Source organism: Magnolia sinica, chromosome 13, assembly GCF_029962835.1.
Source record: "Magnolia sinica isolate HGM2019 chromosome 13, MsV1, whole genome shotgun sequence".
In the NCBI taxonomy this organism is placed as follows: Eukaryota; Viridiplantae; Streptophyta; class Magnoliopsida; order Magnoliales; family Magnoliaceae; genus Magnolia; species Magnolia sinica.
The window spans coordinates 30,799,639-30,821,587 of record NC_080585.1 but is presented as its reverse complement, the minus strand read 5'-3'; the positions used below and the strand labels follow the sequence as shown (position 1 = coordinate 30,821,587).

The 21,949-nt window shown below is 39.3% G+C and overlaps 1 protein-coding gene across 8 annotated transcripts in view; it reads right to left on the bottom strand.

Moving 5' to 3' along the window:
- Window positions 1-21,949, bottom strand: part of LOC131223442 (sterol 3-beta-glucosyltransferase UGT80B1) — a 51,561-nt gene that overhangs the window by 15,605 nt on the left and 14,007 nt on the right. For 7 of the 8 annotated variants that reach the window (XR_009160455.1, XM_058218869.1, XM_058218864.1 and 4 more), the window contains 2 exons: window positions 19,124-19,225; window positions 18,873-18,928 (listed from right to left, as the gene is read on the bottom strand). Coding sequence is in view for 7 of the 8 variants with exons in the window: in XM_058218869.1 (XP_058074852.1) it covers window positions 18,873-18,928; window positions 19,124-19,225 (158 nt within the window). In the remaining variant the exon portion in view is untranslated. The remainder of the gene's footprint in view (window positions 1-18,872; window positions 18,929-19,123; window positions 19,226-21,949) is intronic. The other variant, XM_058218866.1, reaches the window with a different exon arrangement.

Sequence of the window (21,949 nt, the reverse complement as noted above, 5' to 3'; positions counted from 1 at the left end):
ACAAAAATGGTTGCCTGATTTTAATTTGCTTGTTGTATTTCTTCACATCCCAAATGGTTTCCATACACAGTCATGCTTTTAAATATCCATTTTTGGGCCTTTTTTTGTGCATTTTGGGCGAAACCTTCCCCTATTCAAATGCTCACTCCCGCACGACCTATTCAATTTCCTTAAGCTCTAGGAGAAATGGGATATTACAATGAAACGTGGAGAAATAACAGGCCCATGTGGCCACACCTATGAGCGCACACACGTGTGCCAACATCTCTCACTTGGCCACTATGACCGATACTTTTCTATATTTATACTCTCATTCATCAATCTGTCGGTTAATTTACCCAGAAAGTCACAACATTTTGTCATTTTGATTATTCACAAAGGATAATTCTCCTCAATTTTTTTATAATATCCTGTTTCTTTTATCCTACAATATGAGAATCCTTTTTTCCATCATCCCCGGTTATCATGAGTTACTTCATTTGTCCTACGGCACAAGGATCGTTTTCCATTATCCATCACATATAAGCATAACTTTATTTCAATCAACCTATCATCGTTCATATTCGCACGCATGCACGCAGGAGCTATTAGCTCCATTTCGTATTTTTCTGATGAGAATATAATTCATTAATTCTTTTTCATCATACCGTGGGAGATTACTTTGCCTATCACCTGTGGTTGCATCTCAATGATCGACTAATGCCTTTTCATCCTACAACGTGAGGTTAGTTTGCCCATCACCCATGGTTATAGTCTGATAATTGAGGGTTATTTGTCCACCCAGTCCTCCAAATCTTTGTCCGTTATTCAAGACCCTTGAGATACTTTTCATTTTTACCAAACATGTTCCCATTGTTTTGAGCATCTATGTATGGTCAAAATAACTAGCTACATTTTCATCCTACAGCGATCGATGGACAATGGTGGAGATGTGATTGACAGAAGATCGATGATAGTGGATATCTTTAAACAGAGCATTGACTTCCCTTCCTTTTTTTAAGGTTGAGGCCGATCAGTTCTGGTGTTTTTTTTAACAGGTGTGGCCGATTGAATTGGAGAGTGGGTGTAGCCAATCAAATCGGATAGTTGGTGTGTGTCAAAACTTTCAGGGGGCTATCAAAATGATCAGCGACATCTCTCTTTTAAAAAATTAAAAAAAAAAAAAAAACGATCGAATCAGGACTCAATTAAAACCCCTCCCCACTTTTTGTTTGTCAATCGATTGTTTCTATTTTATCTGATTGATTCTGATGGGTTCAGAAGGCTTTTTTATTTCACCTTCCTTTTTTTATTTACTCCGATTGAATCAGGACTTTCTTTCTTCACCCTCCCCCGAACCCCCCTCCCGACTCACCAACTCAATTCAATAATCGTCTGAGTTAGTGAGTCGACTTGAATATATATTTGTGTTATTTCACTCAGTGAGTCAACTCAACAGGTCGCAGTGAGTCAACTCAACTGTTAGAATGAGTCAGTGTGATTCATCTTGAGTCACCTGAGTTGAACAAATCACCAAGTTGAGTCAATAATTCTTAACGAGTCTTGACCAAGTTAAGCTTAAAAATTGCCGAGTTGAGTCTACTGTGTTGGGTTTTTGGGTCGAGTCTCAACTGCTCAAAGTCTTACTGAGTCAAAATGACTGAGTTAACTATGAGTTGACTACTAGACAGCAGGATGAGGCAATATTTTTAGGCTTAATTTGATTAGGCATCACCCCCTTTTTTTTGGAAAAACTTGCACCCTACCAACGGTTTAAAAAAAAAAAAAAAAAAAAAAAATCCAAGATGCTGAACTAATTTGTGGGAGCCTCCAATTGGATAATCTGTAGATATTGCAAAAGTGATCGCCCGGTGCTCTAATACCATGGAAGATCCCCAGATGGAATCATGCATTGCACAAAGGGAAGTCAAATAAGGGAAAGAAGGTGCCACGGGGCTTCGGATCACCCGATGCATCAATTATCTCCACAAAATCGGTTGCCCGATTTTCAACTCTTGCTTGTTGTATTTCTTCACATCCCAGATGGTTTCCGTACAAAGACATGCCTTTAAATATCTGTTTTTGGGCTATTTTTGTGCATTTCGGGAGAAACGTTCTCCTATTCAAACATTCACTCCTGCATGACCTATTCCACTTCCTAAGTTACATGAGAAAATGGGATACTAAATGGTCATCTGCTACAGGCTCTTAATTGTCCCATCTATATACCCCAATTTTTTGCATCCACCAATAAACGTGTGGGCAGGCTGACTTGGACCATCTGAAATAATTCTCACCATTGAACTAAATGAACTAAATGGAAGTAATTTGCCACCTAGATTATCATCCATTCCATGTACACCAACTCTTTTCAATACCAATGATGACCCTGATAGATCACTTGTACCTAAGACTGACCCTCCATTTGAACTTGAAGCTACTTCAACTATCTCAAACAAGACCACCACAAATATGTTTGAACACGCTGCAAACACCAAGCAACACTACGCAGTGTGTCTAGCACATACCATAAAACATTTAAAATAAATAAATAAATAACAGCCAAAATGGTTGAAGAATAAGCAAACAACAGTCCACATGCAGTCCCTACCTATCTCATCAGCCCCTAAATGCTCCTAAAAAGACCTTTTGATGAGGACATCACATCACGTACACCCTTACACACGTATCAGAGGAGGAAGCGGGCCACACTGATTTCCCTGTGGCTAAGCGAGTACCCATGATCATGTTAAAGACCTCATGTGCATGTGCGAGCATCTGGAAGATCCCACACCGGAAAGATGCACATGACTGCTTTCTGGAGTGATCCAAACTGTTAGATCAGAGGGATGCGGCGATCGGGCCATTGGATTGCATGGATCACATGATCGGGCCATTGATCGTTGATCGTCCACATGAGTTTTAGATTTTATCATATTTTAGGATTTAGTTGTTTACTATTTTATATTTGGACACATTATGAGTGTTTTAGTTGATTTTATTTAAACTAGGGTTATTTTCTTTCAAGTTCACAAGACGGGGATTTTTTGTAATTTTTAAAACTTCTTGGATCTATAAAAAGATGCGGGCATGTGACCTCTCCCTCATTGAATTTCGTGATTTAAAATAAATAAATAAATAAATAAGAAGCTCTTGCTTTCTTCTCCCATCTTTATGCAATTTGAAGATACTTCCATACAATTTGGAAGGAAGATTGGTGCGAGGCTAATCTTCATCAACGGAGGTGCGAGGTCTCTATCTATCCCCACACCGTCTTCTTTTGCCTTCCCCATCTACATATTTCCTTTAGATTCTTTATTCTCTCATCTCAAATCTTTGTGTTCTCCCAAACCCAACTTTCTCATACCCATTCACAATGCAAACCCTAACCGACCTAAACCCATCCTCCCATGCCTCACGTGTGGCCGTGAATCCCACCTGCCCCTTTTGGTTTCCCACCATCATTACCAAAACTCTTTTCTTCCATCCCCGAAACCTTAACCCTAAACCTAAAATTCTCAATTTTCCTACTTTCCCAAATTACCCTAACCCTAATTTTCACCCTAGGTTTTATTAGGTTTCCTATTTTGAAATAGACTATATCCTATGCTAATTGGATGTTCCTACATCCATTAAATCCTAGTTTCTTTTTATTTAATGATCTTGAGTTACGATGTTGGTAGCTTAGGCTAGGATTATGCATGGTTTTCTTTTGATTTTCATGATATTTGTGATGATTATAGCGATGTTTGTGTTCTTTTGTTAAATATCTTAATTTGGCTATTTGATCTCACATGTTACTTAGTTCATGATCGGTCCTGCATAGAGCTGGGCATCGGGCCGAGTTGGATCGGATTGTATCCAGCTCGACTCGGTCCAGATTCTACATGGGCCAACTCGAACTCGGACCGATCCAAGACCGAGTGCAGGTCATCTGACTCAGACCAACCTGAACCCCTGCTGTCCCGAGCCGATCCGAGTCCGACTCAGTCATGAAAACCGAGTCAGATCGGATTGGGCAAAGTTTGGATCGGTTCTTTTTTTATTTTATTTTTTGAAAAATTTACATCCTGGATGTGCATATCCAATCTGAGGTCATGTTTTAGTGATATAAATCTGTTGCCATTTTTCCCCTAATGGTTCTTGCACACCCAAACCTAAGTGGTCTGTAAGTTGCAGGAATCTTAGTGCCACTCACTCTTGAACTGCATCAGGCTTGTGCAACGCGCATCTCACTTCCACTTCCTAGAAATTTATACTAGTTGCATTGAGACATTTAGACAATCCAAGCCATTGATCTATGCTATTCATCTGGGCTACCATGAAAACATCTCACTGATTTTATAAATAGTAATCATATGTTCAGTGGCCTTAAACATGGACGTTCAAGATCATTTACGCAAAATAGTTGGAGGCAACAATTTGATCTATGTATTTGGTAAGGAATATATTGAGTTACTTATATTTAAGAAAGAAAATCATTTTTTTAGACAATAGCAACCATCCCATCCATGGCTTTAAAAAAGGATGGCTTATAGAAAATAAGGATTAGATCATCTAAACAGTTCAGATTGATTGGTTAGAAAGTCTTAGTGGACCCATGCAAGTAGAAGCATTGTAGCTAATAGTGCTCTGACAGCACAGGAGTATCACCAGTTACACATTCTGAAAATCTAACATACACATTCTGACATAAAATGAAAAAAGAAAATAAACCATGTCCAAAATCAAAAGTAAATAAACCTAACATGCACATACTGAGTCACTGACATATAGATTAGGTAAAACTTTCATACATTCAATACCCTCTATATGATTAAGGCCTTTGTGGCATGTAACTAGATGAACCTTGTCCATAATAGTAACTCCCTCCTCCACCTCCACCTTCGTCGCCAGATTCATCCTTCGGTTCTCTTTTTATTGATTCAACTGCAGGCTGACTCCGAACTGGATGTGTCCAATAAACAGTCGTTCACCTCTGCTAAATTGGATGGTGGGGATCCCTTCCCATCGTCCTCATTCACAGATGTAAGAAGTTTTTTCAGACGCTTTTTATGATCCGATTTGTACGGGATTCCCAACCGCCTATAAAATGCTACAAGACTTTTAAGAAACTTTGATGGTTTACTTGTGCCTGCTTCAACATCATGTTGTCTCGGAGGTGGATGTTGTTGTCTGGTATTTCTTGATCTGGATGCCATTTGCAAGCTTTCTTTGATGGCCTCTTTATAATCTCGTTCTTCTTGTTCCCTTAAAATTCTCTCTTGTTCTTCTTCTCTACTAATTGTGGAAGGCCTGGAACCAAAGCCAGAGGCACTTCCTCTACTTAACCCTTCTTCATTTATAATAGGCCTACTTCCATATATTCTTTGGTTAGTTGTATTGGTTGTAGTTACAGGGTGAGGGGTGTAGGAAGTCTTCGTATTTGAGTTGAGAATGGCTTTAAATAAATCTCGGACTTCCTGAGGAGCTTTGCTACATGGTGCAGCGTCTCCACCTAGATAAGCCAAATGTAATTTGAGCCGATTTGTTTTGTTGACAAACTGTTTTCCACATAACTCACATTCCAACTTTATCTTTCCATCCTGTGAGTAGACTTGGACTCCATAATCCCAAATATCCGCCGATGCATCATCTTTCGATGACATATCTAGCGTATATCTGTTTATTTTTTTATGAATGAACAAAATTACCCAACAATATAATAAGAGATTTAAACAACATTATCTAATTAAATAGTACTTATGAAAAAAGTAAAATATTCATGCACCCACAAAATTACAAATAACATGATATAACAGAAATAGAAGGCATCAAAATCATATTGCAACTGCAAGTGCCGTCTCATCAATCTTGTCACTCTCCTCTTCATCAAACTCCTCATCAATAGAGTTCTCTTTCCCCCACATCGGACGCAGCCAATCCTGAGTACAAATGAGCGCTTCAACCGATTCAGGTGTAAGTGAGCTTCTATACTTGCTTACGACCCTACTCCCCATACTAAAAGCAGATTCTGAAGCCACTGTTGAAATTGGAATTGATAATACGTCGCGTGCCATTAACGAGAGCACATGGTACTGTAAATTACCAGATCTTGTCCTCCACTCCAAAATATTAAAATCATCGCCTTTGGATTTTAGAACTAGAAGATCCTACTTGAGATAGTGTTCACTCCCCAAGTATAGGGTTGTGATGTAGTAATAAACTCGGTGAGACCGAGGTCAAATCCCAAGGGACTGACACCTGTACGTAATCTGAAACTAAATAAAACTAGAACTAGAATGAGATGAAATCTAAATCGAGTGTAATTTGATGAATAATAATGAAATAATTATCTAAAACTTAAAAGAAATCAGAGATAGGAAACTAGGGATTCAGAGGGTCCACTTGTAGAGATAAGGGAAGCTACCTTGCATTAATTCAAAAACACAACTGGTAAGAAGAGATGTGTCAGATCTCTGAATTTCTCGTGAATCTAATTATCAATAGATAAGATCGGTGAAGATTTGGAAGTGATCCCGTCACCTAACCATGCCCAGGAGACGATGGCAAACAACAGCGATTTACCAATCTCACAGCCAATATTAAGAGAATTGTAAAAGTTAAGAAGGGTTTCATCACCCAACCATGCCCAGGAGACAATGGTGGACAACAGGGCCTCCTAAGTTCACAATCTCACAATGAAAAGAATATACCCAAAGCTATTGCAGATCTACTGTAATTTGAGTCACAATAAACCATTAAAAACTAAAAGTATTTCTTAATAATCAAGCTAGAATCCAGGAGAATTCAATAAATAGGAATCAAAGCAAAGCAAACATCCTAACCACGCTACAAGTTTCACCTCTTAGCCCTAGCTAAGAGGTTTAGCCTAACCACATGATTAGGCTAAAATCTCTTAATAAAATAACTAAATAAAAGGAAAGAAGAAAAACTCATTTAACCGGCCCATGCTCCACGCGTCGCCTCCACGGCTGCCCACTGATCTCCCTATCCCACCTCCAAAAAACCTCCTTCTCTCTCTTCTTTCTTGTCTCTTTATAGCTGCCAGGGTCGGTCAGTGGGGATGCGTCGGTGCGAAGGCTCCTGCGGAAGATCTTTGCTGATATCTATGGGACCCACACATAGCGATCTTTCAGCGAATCTGCATCGATCATTGTCTTAGTAGGATCAATTTAGGCCAATATTCAAAATTTGAAATGGATCTGAGCTTTTGGTGGGCCACCGCGTGGATCAATTTCTGACAAAAGATCTAACCATGGCAATCCTATCTGTATAGATGGTTGCAAGGGAATAGGAGGTTTCAGTCAAAATTCTTCTCTGGATGCAATGGTCGGTCCCGATCAATGTTTCTGATGAGGGAATTTGATGCGTACTGCCCCAGACTTCTCGGACGTCCGCAAAGCAGAGCATGCGCACGTTCCTGCGTATTGCTGCTTGCAGAAACTTCTGTGAGGCCCACCTCCTTCGGTGTTTTGAGAAATCCACGCCATCCATAATATTCTTCATGAAATTTTGGTTGGGAAGGGACGGTTTTGGATCAAATTCGGCGTGACCCACGGACGAAATCAGCTGCAATAGTTGTAGGACAGTCCATTTGTGACCATTGAAACCAACACGTGTGCGTGCATGAGTGCATAAAGTCAACATGGGTTTGGCTAAATCGAGCCCCTCTGCATGATGGACGGCTCGGATTGAGCATTTGGACCATAATGGAGGCCCACTACAGATCAAACGATGCTCTGTTTCACGCCAGAAGAAACGGAAATTTTTGTTTTGAGTCGATGGTGTCAGGGGGCCCCATGAACAAATTCTAATGGGAAATCCATGCCGTCCATTAGAATATACTCGAAATTTCAGTAGGAAGTGACTGCTTTTGGATTGCTTTTGATGCGGTCCACCTGATTTTCTGCTCTACCGTCCATTCCGCTTTTGAACGGTTGAAAAACCAATCTTCATTGTATTATTCAATTCTGTCACTTAGGCGTGGCTGAGAGGGACCTTGTGAGTCTCATGGACGGTCCAGATCGGACCTTTGATGCACGGTGTTGGCCCACAAAGATCACAACGTAAGTGCCTATTACGCACGCTGGAATGAAAACGGAGTTTCCGTTTGTAAGAAGGAAGCTCGTTGCCGTACACGGGTAGTGCACTTGTGCACTATGCACACCCAACTCAGGTGGGTTCCACTATGATGGTTCTAGGAAATCAGATCCATCCATCCATCTTGTCTCCTCATATAATGCGTTGAATCCGAAGTTGAGGCATATCCAGATAGCATGTGGGCCCCAATCAATGAATTGCGGGGCTGATCCATCCGTTGGCCCACTTCCAGAGATATTCCACGGTTGAAATTTTACAGGTACGGTTAATTTATGGTCCTCAGGCCATGTAAGAAGTTTCGTGTCAATCTGATGGTAGGAACCCTATGATCTTGCATTCTTGACTACTTTCAGGCCTCTTTAACATGAACGGCTTGATCTTCTCGAATCCCTGGCGTGTAAATCCGTTGATTTTGGTCCCATGGAGTCCGTCCCTTGCCTTGGTGAATTCTGAGTGTTAATTCCATGCTTTTAGCACCCTGTTTCCATCCGAGCTCCTAAACACACCTTGCAGCGTAAACACAGTTAAATTGGGCCGTTAAACAATACCATATTAGTAAATCTAGGCAATAAATGGGGTCTGATATGTAATATTTGACCCTCAACAGATAGTCTTCAAGTTCTGATCTAGGCGTCTGTATTTGAGTCCCTTTCAGTTGTGCATAGTAAGACATGAAATCATCTGCTGTGTCTTCTTGCGATTCATCAACAGCAAAACTAGAAACCACATGAGGAGATTGTTCTTTTGCGGCACACACATATATATTGTACAATTCACTGACTGCACCAAAAATCTTTTCGGCCTCAGCAACACCCATCACACCATACAACTTATTACATATGAAGCCAACCATAATTATCTTGTATCGAGGATCAAGAACGACCGCAACACCCATTACCAGACTACACTCAGACTAATACATATCAAACTTTACATGCATACCCATGGTCATGAAGTATAAAAAGTCTTGTCCACTACTACTTTTGCGCAAGGCGTCTTTTATCTTCCAAAGTTCAGGTAGAAATATATTTGCTATTGGATACTTGCAACCCGAAAATTTCTTCGTGCTATTGTAAAACACAGAAAGGAACTTGCGGACTGATTCAGCTCTTGACCAGTCATCTTCAGAAGGCAACCAAACATAACGCACTATCATGCTCCGCATAGTAAGAGAATGCAGGTCTCAAATTTATCGCTGAATCCAACATTTCAAAAGTTGAATTCCAACATGTCGTGACGCCCAACTTCATCGTTCTCTGAGTTGACAAATTCAACCGCTTCACGATCTCATTCCATGCATGTAATCGTGAAGGTGACCCCTGTATGTACTTCGCACTCTCTCTTATGTTTTCGATCGTAGGATCAATTGTTTTAAGGCATTCTTGTACAATCAAGTTTAGAATGTGGGCACAACACCTAACATGAAATATCTTTCCACCAAAATACAGGTCACCGGTTGCCTTAAACTGGTTGTGCAAATTCATTATCACGCTATCATTTGCAGAGGCATTGTCTAGAGTAATTGTCGAGATCTTCTTCTCAATTCCCCACTCCATAAGACATCTGTATATGCAGTCTGAAATCATCAAACCACTATGAGAAGGGGCAAGATAACGAAAGTTTATTATTCTCTTGCAAAGTCTCCATTCGGCATCAACGTAGTGAGCAGTTAGGGACATATACCCCTTTTGTTGATTGGATGCCGTCCACAAATCTGATGTCAAGCTAATTCGGGAAATCATTTCCAACTCCCTTTTCAACTTGACCTTCTCACCTTCATACATCTCTTCATACACACCCTCCTAATTATTGTACAAGAGACCTCGTATCTGAGGTTAAGGCCGCTGGCTAATCCAACAAAAGCAGGATTCTCTACCATCCGAAATAGTCTTTCATTTGAAATAATTAACTTAGTCGTCAACTCATTCACCAACTCTTTGTCATACTTGTATATGGACACTGACGGACCCACTGCAGATTGTGAAAATGAAAGTGTTTGTTCCCTTGCTGCACTTCTCACTTTTTTATAACACTTTGAAATATTTTTCTTCAACGTTGTGGTCGAACCATCTGCTTGCTTAGTGTATTGACTCTTGCAGTGCTTGCATTGTATCTTCACTTGGCTATTCTTCAGAGTTACTTCTTCAAAAATCTTCCCACACTACCGACCTCTTTTTCGTTTTTCTCGCAACATGTGACTGTGTGATACTAGTATCAACAACATCGACGGGCACCTCTTCATGTTCAAGACATAATCATTCATCTTCAAGGATCATCGGTGATATAATTGACCGACCACCCGAGGCCGGGGACGGTATTGGAAAGACCCTCACTTTCCATCTGATAATTGAAATATACTAAATCATATTAGCATTAGCAATCTAATGCTAATAGAGTTATACTAAATCCTAAATTAGTTACCCATCCAAGGTTGGATAGATTGTAATACTTTCATATTCCCATTTAAACATCCATGTCGAAAATCCAGCAGCATCTTCCCATGCCTCTCCAGATAAGTCGATCTTACATTACATTCCGATGTCAAATATCTAAAGCAATGTAAAGATATTTGGCATTGGATACGAAACGGAAGAAACATATCCAGAGAGAAACGAGGAGATGGACCACAAATCAGGCATGAACATTTAAATAGATTATATGCAAGCATACTATCCATCTAACCTTGAACTGTCCAAAAATGGGACAATTTGAGCGATTTCTGTGCCACCAAAAACACACCATATCTATGTATGGCCACATAGAAATCCTCAAACGGGTAACTAATTATCTAACTTACAAATCACAATTAAATCCTAAATTAGTTACCCATCCAAGGTTGGATAGATTGTAATACTTTCATATTCCCATTTAAACATCCACGCCGAAAATTCGGCAGCATCTCCCCATACCTCTCTAGATAAGTTGATCCTACGTTACATTCCGATACCAAATATCTAAAGCAATATAAAGATATTTGGCATTGGATACGAAATAAAAGAAACATATCCAAAGAGAAACGAGGAGATGAACCGTGGATCAGGCATGAACATTTAAATAGATTATATGAAAGCATATTATCCATCTAACCTTGAACTGTCCGAAAATGGGACAATTTGAGCAATTTCTATGCCACCAAAAACACACCATATCTATGTATGGCCACATAAAAATCCTCGAACGGGTAACTAATTACCTAACTTACAAATCACAATCACAAGTCACAACTATAAACTAATAAGTCACAATAATAATTTAAGAAGAAAAAATGTAATACATATTAAGCTAACTATATACAATGCACAATAATGAGAAAAGCGAAGAAGCAATGTAATACAATTAGTTAATTATACAATTGTTGGGATTTGGATGTCTAATTTAGGAATTTGAATATCTAATTGATGCAAGCGATTATTAGAAGGGTGGCCAAGACGACAATGCCACGAATTAATAGAAGAAGAGACTAAAGCAGCAAAAGATATTATTAATAGAAGAAGAGACTAAAGGTGAGAATATATTACTTTGCTAGCCCTACAAGCACCTTTAGACATGCAAGTTATGCAACTCTATATGAAAACAAAAGGCATATGTGTGTAACATAAGAGTAAATTAAGCTTCATGTAGGGTTCACTTTGTACATGACCCATCCAAATTTTAGGCCAGCAAACCAAGTGGGAGTGCCATGATAAGGGTCACAATGGCCCAAGCTAGGGGTGGGCTAGGGCTAGGTCCCACCCTACCTAAGCCCTGATCCTTAGTCCTAACAGTCCCAACACTAGCCTTGCCTTGATCCATGGTCCTAATTAAGATGAAAAGGTCCCAACACCATCCTTACAATATGGGCCCCTTGGATAGTTGCCGCATTATATAAATAGTTTTTTTTTTATATTGAAATATGACTTACATAAGTTACATTCAATCAACGTCATCAAACTACTCATATTTAATGAATGAGAGATGGCTTAAAAGTGTCTTTAAATCACTCATTCTTTTTAGAATCATCATCCTTAAATAAGAGTGGCCCTTTTCATCATTGGCTAAACCTATCCTAACCCTAATACTTGTCTTAGATTTCAAGTCTAGGTCTGGTTGGTGAGCTAAGTTGAATTTGGATCGCTGACTATTTTAATTTTAACAATCCATTTAGTAGGCCCATTGTATGGTCTGGATAGCTGGTTTGGGTCAGGCACCTTTGGTTAGAATTTGGGTTGGGTTGCAGGTTGGGTTCTCTTGAGGTAGGGTTGGGCTTGGGTTGACCCTCACCCCAATCCAACCCACCCAAGTTGTACCCTTAGCAGCTTAAAATATTAGACACTACTCCACATGTTCAGGTTTGAAATCATTCATCTAACATTGCCACATTAACATGTACTACATAGATTTCTTTTGCTTTCCAATTGGCATTTAAACTCGGGAAGTCGGAATCAACCAGCAAACTTCTTCTAGCAATGGGGATTTACACTACTATGCAAATCATTTTCAAGAGTAAATAATCTGTAGAATGTTAGGGATAAAACTAGAGACTAGTTTCCTACATGTCTAGGAGCATTTGTGCATCCCCAAATTGCAGTGAAAACAGAAAGTCTGGTGAACAAGTGAAAATAGAAAGTCTAGTGAACCAATGGCTATCTGCTCCCAACTGGTTTCAGGCCACATTAATCGGTTTGTCTGTCTGTCTGTCCTCTCCACCCAAAACAAGATCGATTTTGTTTCAGGTAGGACCTGAAACAAATGAGTATTGATTTATGCAAAAAAAAAAAAAAATTATCCTGCATTTCCAGAGACACCCAGATGTACTTCTGAGAATAAAAGAACTTCATAACACTATCTTTGGAGCAGTGCACCATATTGAGGCACACATATATAAACAAGCATATTGAGGTTTGGATGAGTAGGATTGGTCTATCAGTGCACCCGACCAGCGGGCAGCGAGTGAAATCCACCCGACCAGCGGGCCACCAGCGGGCAGCGAGTGAAATCCACCCGACCAGCGGGCCACCAGCGGGCAGCGAGCCAGGGCTGGACCCCGACCATTACTGGACCACCGTCGAGCCAAGGCCGCACCACCTGACCACTGTGGTTGGGTTTAGAGAAGAGGGTTACTAGGTTAGGGTAAAAGAAATCAAAAAAACCTAAATTACTTACCCGATTCAATGCAAACAGGGACGGACAGCCGGACGAGCGGAATATGGGCGTCGGGCAGGCAGCAACTAGTGGGTTCAGATCTTGCGTTAAAGAAGAAGAGGAGAGGAAGAAGATCGGGTAGGCAGCGCTCGTTCGTTCGGGCGGGACAGGGACAAACGGCCAGACTAGCGAAGAACAGGCGTCGGGCAGGCAGCAGAACGGGCGTTGAAGAAGAAGAGGAGACTGGAGAGGAAGAAGATTGGGAAGGGGTGGCACTCGTTCGCTCGGTAGGGTAAGAAAAGAGGGGAGGGTGTAAATGCTTTAGGGTAAAAAAAAGTAAAAGCATTATTTATACTACCCGCTCCGGGTCGGGTCTGGTCAGTTCAGTGCGGATCCTATCGGTTCGAGTATTCGAATCGGATCTGTCCGAATAGACCTCTATCTGGAACTGACCCCAAAAAACGATCGGATCTGGATTTCTACACTCGATCAGGCCCAACCTAGGTTGTCAGTTATGTTCGGAACGGGTCTGATTGGGTCGGATCCACCGGATCGGGTCAGAAATGCCCACCTCTAGTCCTGCATCACCTTTCTATGGCAAAACTATACCACAGAAAATGTCACCACCAGTTCAATACTTCATGAATCTTGATGATTCAACCTCCTGACATTCCATAACAACCTACTGATTTCATTTGTCCTTTCTCCACAAATGACCTCAGCCTTCTATCCTATTACACAAATGGCATCACCTATCCTTGTCCTTCTAGACTAACAATATTTACATCACGTGGCTATGTCATCATATCGAGTTTCTATTAAAGTGGCCAACATAATGTCTTCCTCACTTTCTTCACCACTGTGCTCCAGCTCCAGCATAATCCATAAGGATCATCTCCTACTCCATAATCCACCAATACTATTCCTCTTCTTCAACTAATCTTTCACCAGATTCCCCATCAGATTATTATGCTCCTTGGTAAAGTCTCAGACACTATAGGAAGCTTCACCACCTATCATAAGAAAACAACACTCAAACAGCCCAATAAAACCATTAAAAATGAAACAAAAAACTCACTTAAACAACCCAATAAAACCACTAAAAATGAAACAAAAACTCAATTGAGAATCCACAATTCAGGTCAAATCTTCAATCATCAAAACAAAGCATGTTATGATTGTCATAATGCCAAACCACACATTCTCAACTGGATTCAATTGAGTCCACCTACTAAACGAACATTTCCAAAACACGCTGGGTGGGCCACAGGGGCCATTGGAAGGAGAAACCAAATAACTTATAAAACTCAACCAAATAACAAGATCCACGCTTTTTTCATTGATTAAATATTTTCAATCCATCTGTTAGCAACCAGGTGATGAAGAAAGTGCAAAATCAAGCTCCAGAGGAAACCGTAATTGATATTTAATCCCAAAAACATAGACCGACTGAAATTCAGCTGATCTGAATCTTAAACCAGGAAAAAATCTTGGAAAGGTTTTGATACATAAGGATCTTCAAGCCCCTAGTTTTGTCCTAAATGAGGGCAACCATGGCACTATAGTGTTGAGTATGTCAAGCCTTGTTGACATTACATTCAACAACTATTAACATTAATTGAATTGTCAGAGACGGTGGCTATGATTTATATTTCCTGTTTGAGATGTCACTTGGGCTCTTCTATGGTACCAAGTTCAAAAGAAATTGAAGAAAGAAAAGGAACAACAAAGGGGAGGAAGAAGGGAAAGATATGGTGGCTGGTGTGTGTTAGACAATCTCATACTCTACATGTTTATTATAGGATTAAAAAGGATGTTTTATTATTAGAATTACCATTAATACTGTTGTTGCTGCTGCTGCTGTTGTTCTTTGTAAGACCCGAGGCCCCGAAATCTGGTTCGTACACTGGACAGCCGTTGGTTGTAGGTCCATTGGCCCCGAGAATGTTTTGACTTGATGATAATGTTGTTTTGTTATCGAGCCGCAAGCCGTATTTCAACCCGATGTCCGAATTTTAACATACGGACTTAAAATTAAACAATCTGAGAAATGACAATTATGTCCTTATTTTATCTGGCGGAGCCCCATCATCGAGTTTTCAAAATCCGTTAGGTCCGAGAGCCTAACCGTTGTGACCGTAGTCGAGTTACGGAGTTACTGGCGAAAACGGCATGTCAATAGGACACCCGGATTGTAAGTTATGAATAGATATGCATATGTATATTTTGATAAAATAACTCAAATGACCTCGATGTTTTTAAAATCCTTGGAATACTTTAGTTCAACTTACTTAGATAACATTGTTATATTGTTACCGTAAACTTACACTTCTCAAAAACATCACAAAACACCTCCCAAACCTTCTTTTTAGACAAAAACTAATTTTAAAACCAGTTTCAAGTCCATAAACATAAAAAACCCTCTTTTAACAACCCATTTCCAGCACTCTCTTTCTTGTTGAGTTTGAAGTTGAGAAGAGAAAGAAGAAAAGGAAATCGAGGCTGAGTTTGAGAGCCAATCCTCTGATAGTTACAGGTGAGTGCATAGATTAGGAGCACGCATATATGTGTGTTAGATTTTCCTTGAAAGCCCTATAAAAGACTAGATGTTCTGATTTAGGGTTAGGTTATTGCTGGATTTTCTGATTTAGGGTTAGGTTATTGCTGGATTTTCCTTGAAAGCCCTATAAAAGACTAGATTTTCTGATTTAGGGTTAGATTATTGCTGGATTTTCTGATGTAGTTGGTTAACTTATTGCTGGATTTTCCTTCAAAGCCCCATAGAAGACTAGATTTTCTGATTTAAATTTGTTAGGTTATTGCTGGATTTTCTTAAGGTTATTGCTGGATTTTCTTAGTTAGTTGGTTAGTTTATTAATGGAAGATTAGATGATAGAGATAATTTAGTTTTGTTTAAATTCATACGTATTTCCATCGGTTTCTCTCTGTCCCTTACAAAGTCCGCCCGCTACCTGTCTAATAAAACGTTTGCAAGAATTATCTTTCATCCTTTTGATGTAGTTAATTCTTAAGAAAAAAACATGCTTGTGGCATGAAGTCTTATAGCGGAATGAATCCTAGATTGGATTTAGATTGGCTAAATCATGTGCATACCATATGCATGGTTTATAGTTGTTGTATCATTGTATGATTGAGAGTGAATGATTCATATTATGGTATGGTGAGGGTTGTGTTGCGACAGACGATCTGTCTATAATTAGTATGTGAACCGTCTAGATACAGGATACATTACATGAGACCCCTATGAGAAACTTAAAATTTATGAGGAGACCACATGAGGAAGGTCATCCTATGCTCGTCTTCAAAAACATGATATATTGTGATTGTGTGTAGACTCATGCATACGATGATTGTAAATGCGATGAAACATACTTTGTTATGACTTGAGTTGGACACCACACCGAAAATGTGTAATTCAACAGGACATGATTAGAGGGTCCGTGGGTGAAAGTCCCTAAACCCCGATTGGTTCTATTGGGAGTAACCAATGCCTAGACCGGGTAGAAGAACAGAGCGCTGGAATGCCGAAATACCAAAGTAAGCAGCGACTCCCACCGACGCGTATCAATTGGTTAAGAGGTTTGACCTGACCTGCTTATGGGCAAGCAAAGATAGGTTGTATGTGACGAGCTCGTAAATTGTCCGCTATCGTTTTGCCAGGCGACTTATGACTTCTCGCTGTTAGGCAGATAGTGAGGTTCAACACAAGTGGGTTAGGTGGGTTAGACTAGTTCGGCCCGTGAACTATGTAGTCCCACCTCTGTAGTTGACCACGGTGGAAAAAAAAAGTCTATACAAGTGGGTAGCAATCATATGCGAGTCTCACCTCTATTTCGGACCTTGGTGATCTAATTGGGAAATGTGGAAAGTTGTGGAAACGTTAAAAGAGTATGTATGTTACAAGTGGGTAGAAGTCCCACCTTTGTATATAAAAATGATTTGGAACATAAAAAGTGGCATAATGCATTGTATCTTTATTTTATTGTTATCGGTCCAACAGGCCTATGCATTATATAAGCATGACATGAAACATGCATTTTCACTGCACACACGCACTCACTGGGCTTAGTAGCTCAAGCTTTCCTTTCTATTTTTTTTATAGGTGAGAGTAGGGAGCTGCAGGAGCAGAGGCTACAGACTCCAGTTGTCCTTTTTTGTTTTGTACATATCAGTGTATATATTTTTTTGTAATACCCTGAACATGTACAGCAGGTATAGTAAATATGACATAGTTTATGTTTTGGTTTTGCTTTGATGTGCTCAGTTGTACACAGTAACGTATGTTGAATATGATAAAATTTTGAGAAATGATACGTGTTTGTCGTCTTTACTTCCAGAAATCCTCCTTGTGGAGCCCCGCTTATGAGACATAGTATGTGATAGTTGGAAGTCCCAAAATCGGAGTTCTACGGAGGCTATCAACCAAAATTTGGTGTATAGTAATCATGGATTACCAACACTAGATTTAGGGACGTGACATTGTTACTGCTTCACCATCCAACAAGTTGCATGTGAGACCTCTTACTCATCTATATTTGGGATTATTATACATTTAGATAATTACAATTTACTATTAAAATATAATCATCATCGTGTATCCTTGTCCCAGATATTTAGAGTTATTCCTAATATTCAACATTTTTTTATATTTGTAGACATGCTGACAAAATCTGACATTTTAAAAGCCTGATGTCCAACACCCCATATTTGTGACTGACCCCGATTCCTGTATATGTGTCCAAGTTACACGGCATCGACTCTACAAACCATTGATTGGTGCACTTTGGCAAAGGATTCAGATAGTTCAATTCCTGAGCTACTTACTGGGTGAGCCATAGAACGATAAATTGCACCAACAGGAAGTTCATAATTGATCCATCACAAATTTTCAGACAGTAAAGAAAGTAGAGAGTAAATTGCTGGCAGAAAGCTGTGAACGAAAAGTTTAGAGAAATTGTCTAGATTCCAGAAGAAGTGCATGCCATGGATTGGATGTTTAAAAACTACAAGTAACTGCAAATTTCTACCATCCACCCATCCCCACCCATGACATAGCCAATCAGCTAGTCAATCTGGAAAGACCAAGCATTCACCAATCTTATGAGAAAGGAACTCTGTAATTAATGCCTATCCACCCCTTACTATGAAGAAAATTGGCTTACAAGATTCCATTCCCTCAGAAATCAGAATGTGAGGAAAGGTAAATTGAACAGACCCGCAGAATTCCTCAATCTCCCAAACAAATTAGCCAATCTCCATTGGAAACCATGGGAGGAAGAGACCCATCTTAGCACAGTTCGGAGGGTGTCCCCTTCAATCAACACGAGTAGGCACTCAGTGTAGTATAACTTGTGCTCTCTATGTAGGCAACTAGATGGTACAAATTAACTAGTGAAATATTAGTTGCATATCCTTGATAGTGCAAATGTGTGCAACAAAATTGAAATCACCACATTTATTTTGCAAACATGATAGCAATCTTGCTGCATGGAATACTCAAAACTAGCCTCCAACAAATCAGTGAGAACTGAGAACACGGTGCTAACCGTGAACATGCCAGGGAAAATTACCCTGCTATTTTATTTCTTAATACCAGATGCAATTTTCAATAGCAAAGCCTTCCAATACTAGGTGAATTTGAATCTTACAGAAGCAGTGGTGATTGAGGCCAATCATGACACATGGGAAGTCCTGTTACTGGATCCTGTTTCCAATACAATAGTAACAGCTTTAACTCACAATACAAACAATAAACTCCAATTTATAAAACAAAGTTTTATTTGCTTCCACCAAACAAAAAAAATTATTACTAATCTAAATTTTACAAAATGAATAAGAAAACAAAATTTTGACAAGAGGCAAGTAAAATCCAGTTACTCATTCTTTTGTAGCCACCAACCGTGAAAGGCCAAGGGCTTAGATTCAAATAATCGCTTCTCCAGGATCCCCAATCTTCTGTGAAAAGTGGCCACATCCAATGGATCACATCTTTCCAGCAAGCCTATTTGCATACAAGGAAGGTTAGGAATTCTTTCCATGAGCATCTTTATAATAACCAAGACTTTTTCTTTTTTAAATGAATAACAACCAAACATCATGCCCCCCAAGTGCAAAACAAAGACAAGGAATCCATACAACACTACTCATTGTGGTATCCTAAGAAAACGAAATCAAAGCATTTATGTTAAGAGGTTACGTAAAAAAAGGCCTAAAATCATGTGCGATGCGGAATCCATTATATTCAATAGAACATTTGGTGGAAGTGATTTCATTCTAGTACAAACATGCCACAACTAGATTCATAGGACAAAGATGTCATGGGACAACCTATTGCTAGAATAAACATCTTTCAACATTTGGCAATCGAGCACTTAGGGCACATAATGAAACTCCCCAGTCATCTACTCTATGGGCATAGTTGCACATATAGAAGCACAGTATGAAGCAAAGCAACAACAAATGCAAATGTGGGAGCAAAGAAGTGTTTGTTTCAAAATGTTAGCAGGTATAAACAGCTAGGAGGCAGGAGTGGGGGCACAAGTCCGAAGTGTGATTGGAAGCAGGAGCGGCACCTAGTTGGAAGGATCATGCGACTACAAATAGATCACGAGAAAGCATGTAAATCAATGTCTGTTTTACATCACTGCTTCTCGATTTGTATCATAAATTATAGATCTCTCACCTATATCTAAGGTGTTTCGTATCCGTTCCGATACGGTCATAAAGGTCGATACGTATCAATAACAGCCGTGACCGTTACGCGATATAGGGGTAAAATGGGGCAATTGGTTTCTTTGGACCTATTGGCCATTAGGGGGGCCATAACTGTCGAAAAACAACCACTTTTTCTATTTAAATTTATTTTTCTCCTCATTTTTTCACTTTTCTCATTCCAAAAACTTTCCAAGATCATTTTACGGTAGATTTCGACCACTCCTACAGTTGTTGGGATTAAAACAATAGATTGAAGCAATTTGAGCTAATAGAAGCTCCAAGGGCCATTATAAAAATTAAAAAAAAAATTAAAAAAAAATTTTAAAAAAAAACAAATATCTACAAATGCAGTATTTACACCTTTTTTCCGAGTTCTAGTTATAATGCTTGATTGTGATGTGTAAACATTAGAGACACACAACAATGTTCATAAATTCACCAGACAGCCAAATACAACACTCTCACCAAAGAGTGGATCGTTACACTACCATAGACATGTTCAAAACAAATAATAATAATAATAATAATACATATTTGGAATATTTACATTATTTTGGATTTTCTAGATATTTTTTCAGAATTTTTCAAGCAAATAAAATAAATAAATAAAAAATCAATCGTCATAATGGTCATTACGCCCCCGTATCGACCAATACCCGTATTAGTAACGATGGTGATCTTACAGCCACCATTACCGATACGGAATACCTTGCCTACGTCCCAACCAACCATCATTATCAATGTTTAGGGTGCAAACAAGTCACGGAACCTAGAAATCTTCCAAGATAGTTCTAAGGCCCAGAACTCTGAAGTAGCTCTAAAAATCCATCACATATTGTAGGACTATGAAACCTCGTCCTATGAAATATGTTGAAGCGTGCAAGGTACTCCTACCCTCGATGTCTGAAAGTGTTATGCTAAGTGATTGTGACATCTAGGACATTGAAACCTAGTACTTGCAACATATCTTGAATTGCGAAGGGACTCCTAGGCCTTGAGTCTTAAAGTCGCATAAAGTCCCCAACATCTGACGGCATTACATGCACCTTGTATGCTTGAGAGAAGCATTAATAAATAATCCACAAACACCACAACGACAAACTTCCAATGTGAAGAGTACACATGCCACATCCAACAAGTCTATGATGAGAGATACACTTATGCCCTCTTCTCACACAGCATCGCAGTGATTCCCATAAAAGGTAAGCCATGGGAAGCTGAAAACACAGTATCCCTAGCAACAGAAGTAGCACACTAATTCGAAAGTGGCATCAAACTATCCGTGTGGTTCTAAGCAATGTTGTTAAAATCCTAAGATTTATGATCCAAATCGTACGTTTTGGATTGTATCGTACACTCGTACAATTTAGATCGTACTGCCAAAACACAATTTAGAATGAATCGTATGATTATATCATGAATCGTTCAATTCGATAACAATTGTTCCTTTTTTTTCCCCTTTTCCTTCTTCCTCTTCAGAAAACCGTATTTTACGATGATAAGAATCATATTTTCTCTTCTTTTTATTTCATGAAATTTTATTAGTTCTTTTGTTTTTAAAACCTATTTAGGTCCCACATGCATTAGAATATCACTTGTTTTGTTTCTTTTGAGAGAGCTTGTAGGATTTTGAAGCTTGTGGTCTATAGGAAACCTAGAGAAAGAAATTGACATATCTTTTTCGTCACATGCATTAAAAGAACAATGAATGATTTTAGGAAAAGAAAGAGTGGGCCAAAAGAAAAATAACAAGCCACTCCAAAAAAAGTCTGGAAAAGGGGAGATAGAGACGGTGTGTGCCTATTTATTTCCCGTTTCCTATATGCGAATGTTCTACGGTTTAATCTTATAAAGAGCCCATTATTCGCACCTATGATAGAAGCAGTTGTTGCATTTGGGCCGGAATTGAAGCTTCCATCATATCACGAAGGAATAAATTTTTGAAGATAGAGGTTGAGTCGATAGAGAAATCTATTGGTATTTAGAAGAAGGAATGGGGGAAGACTAGATG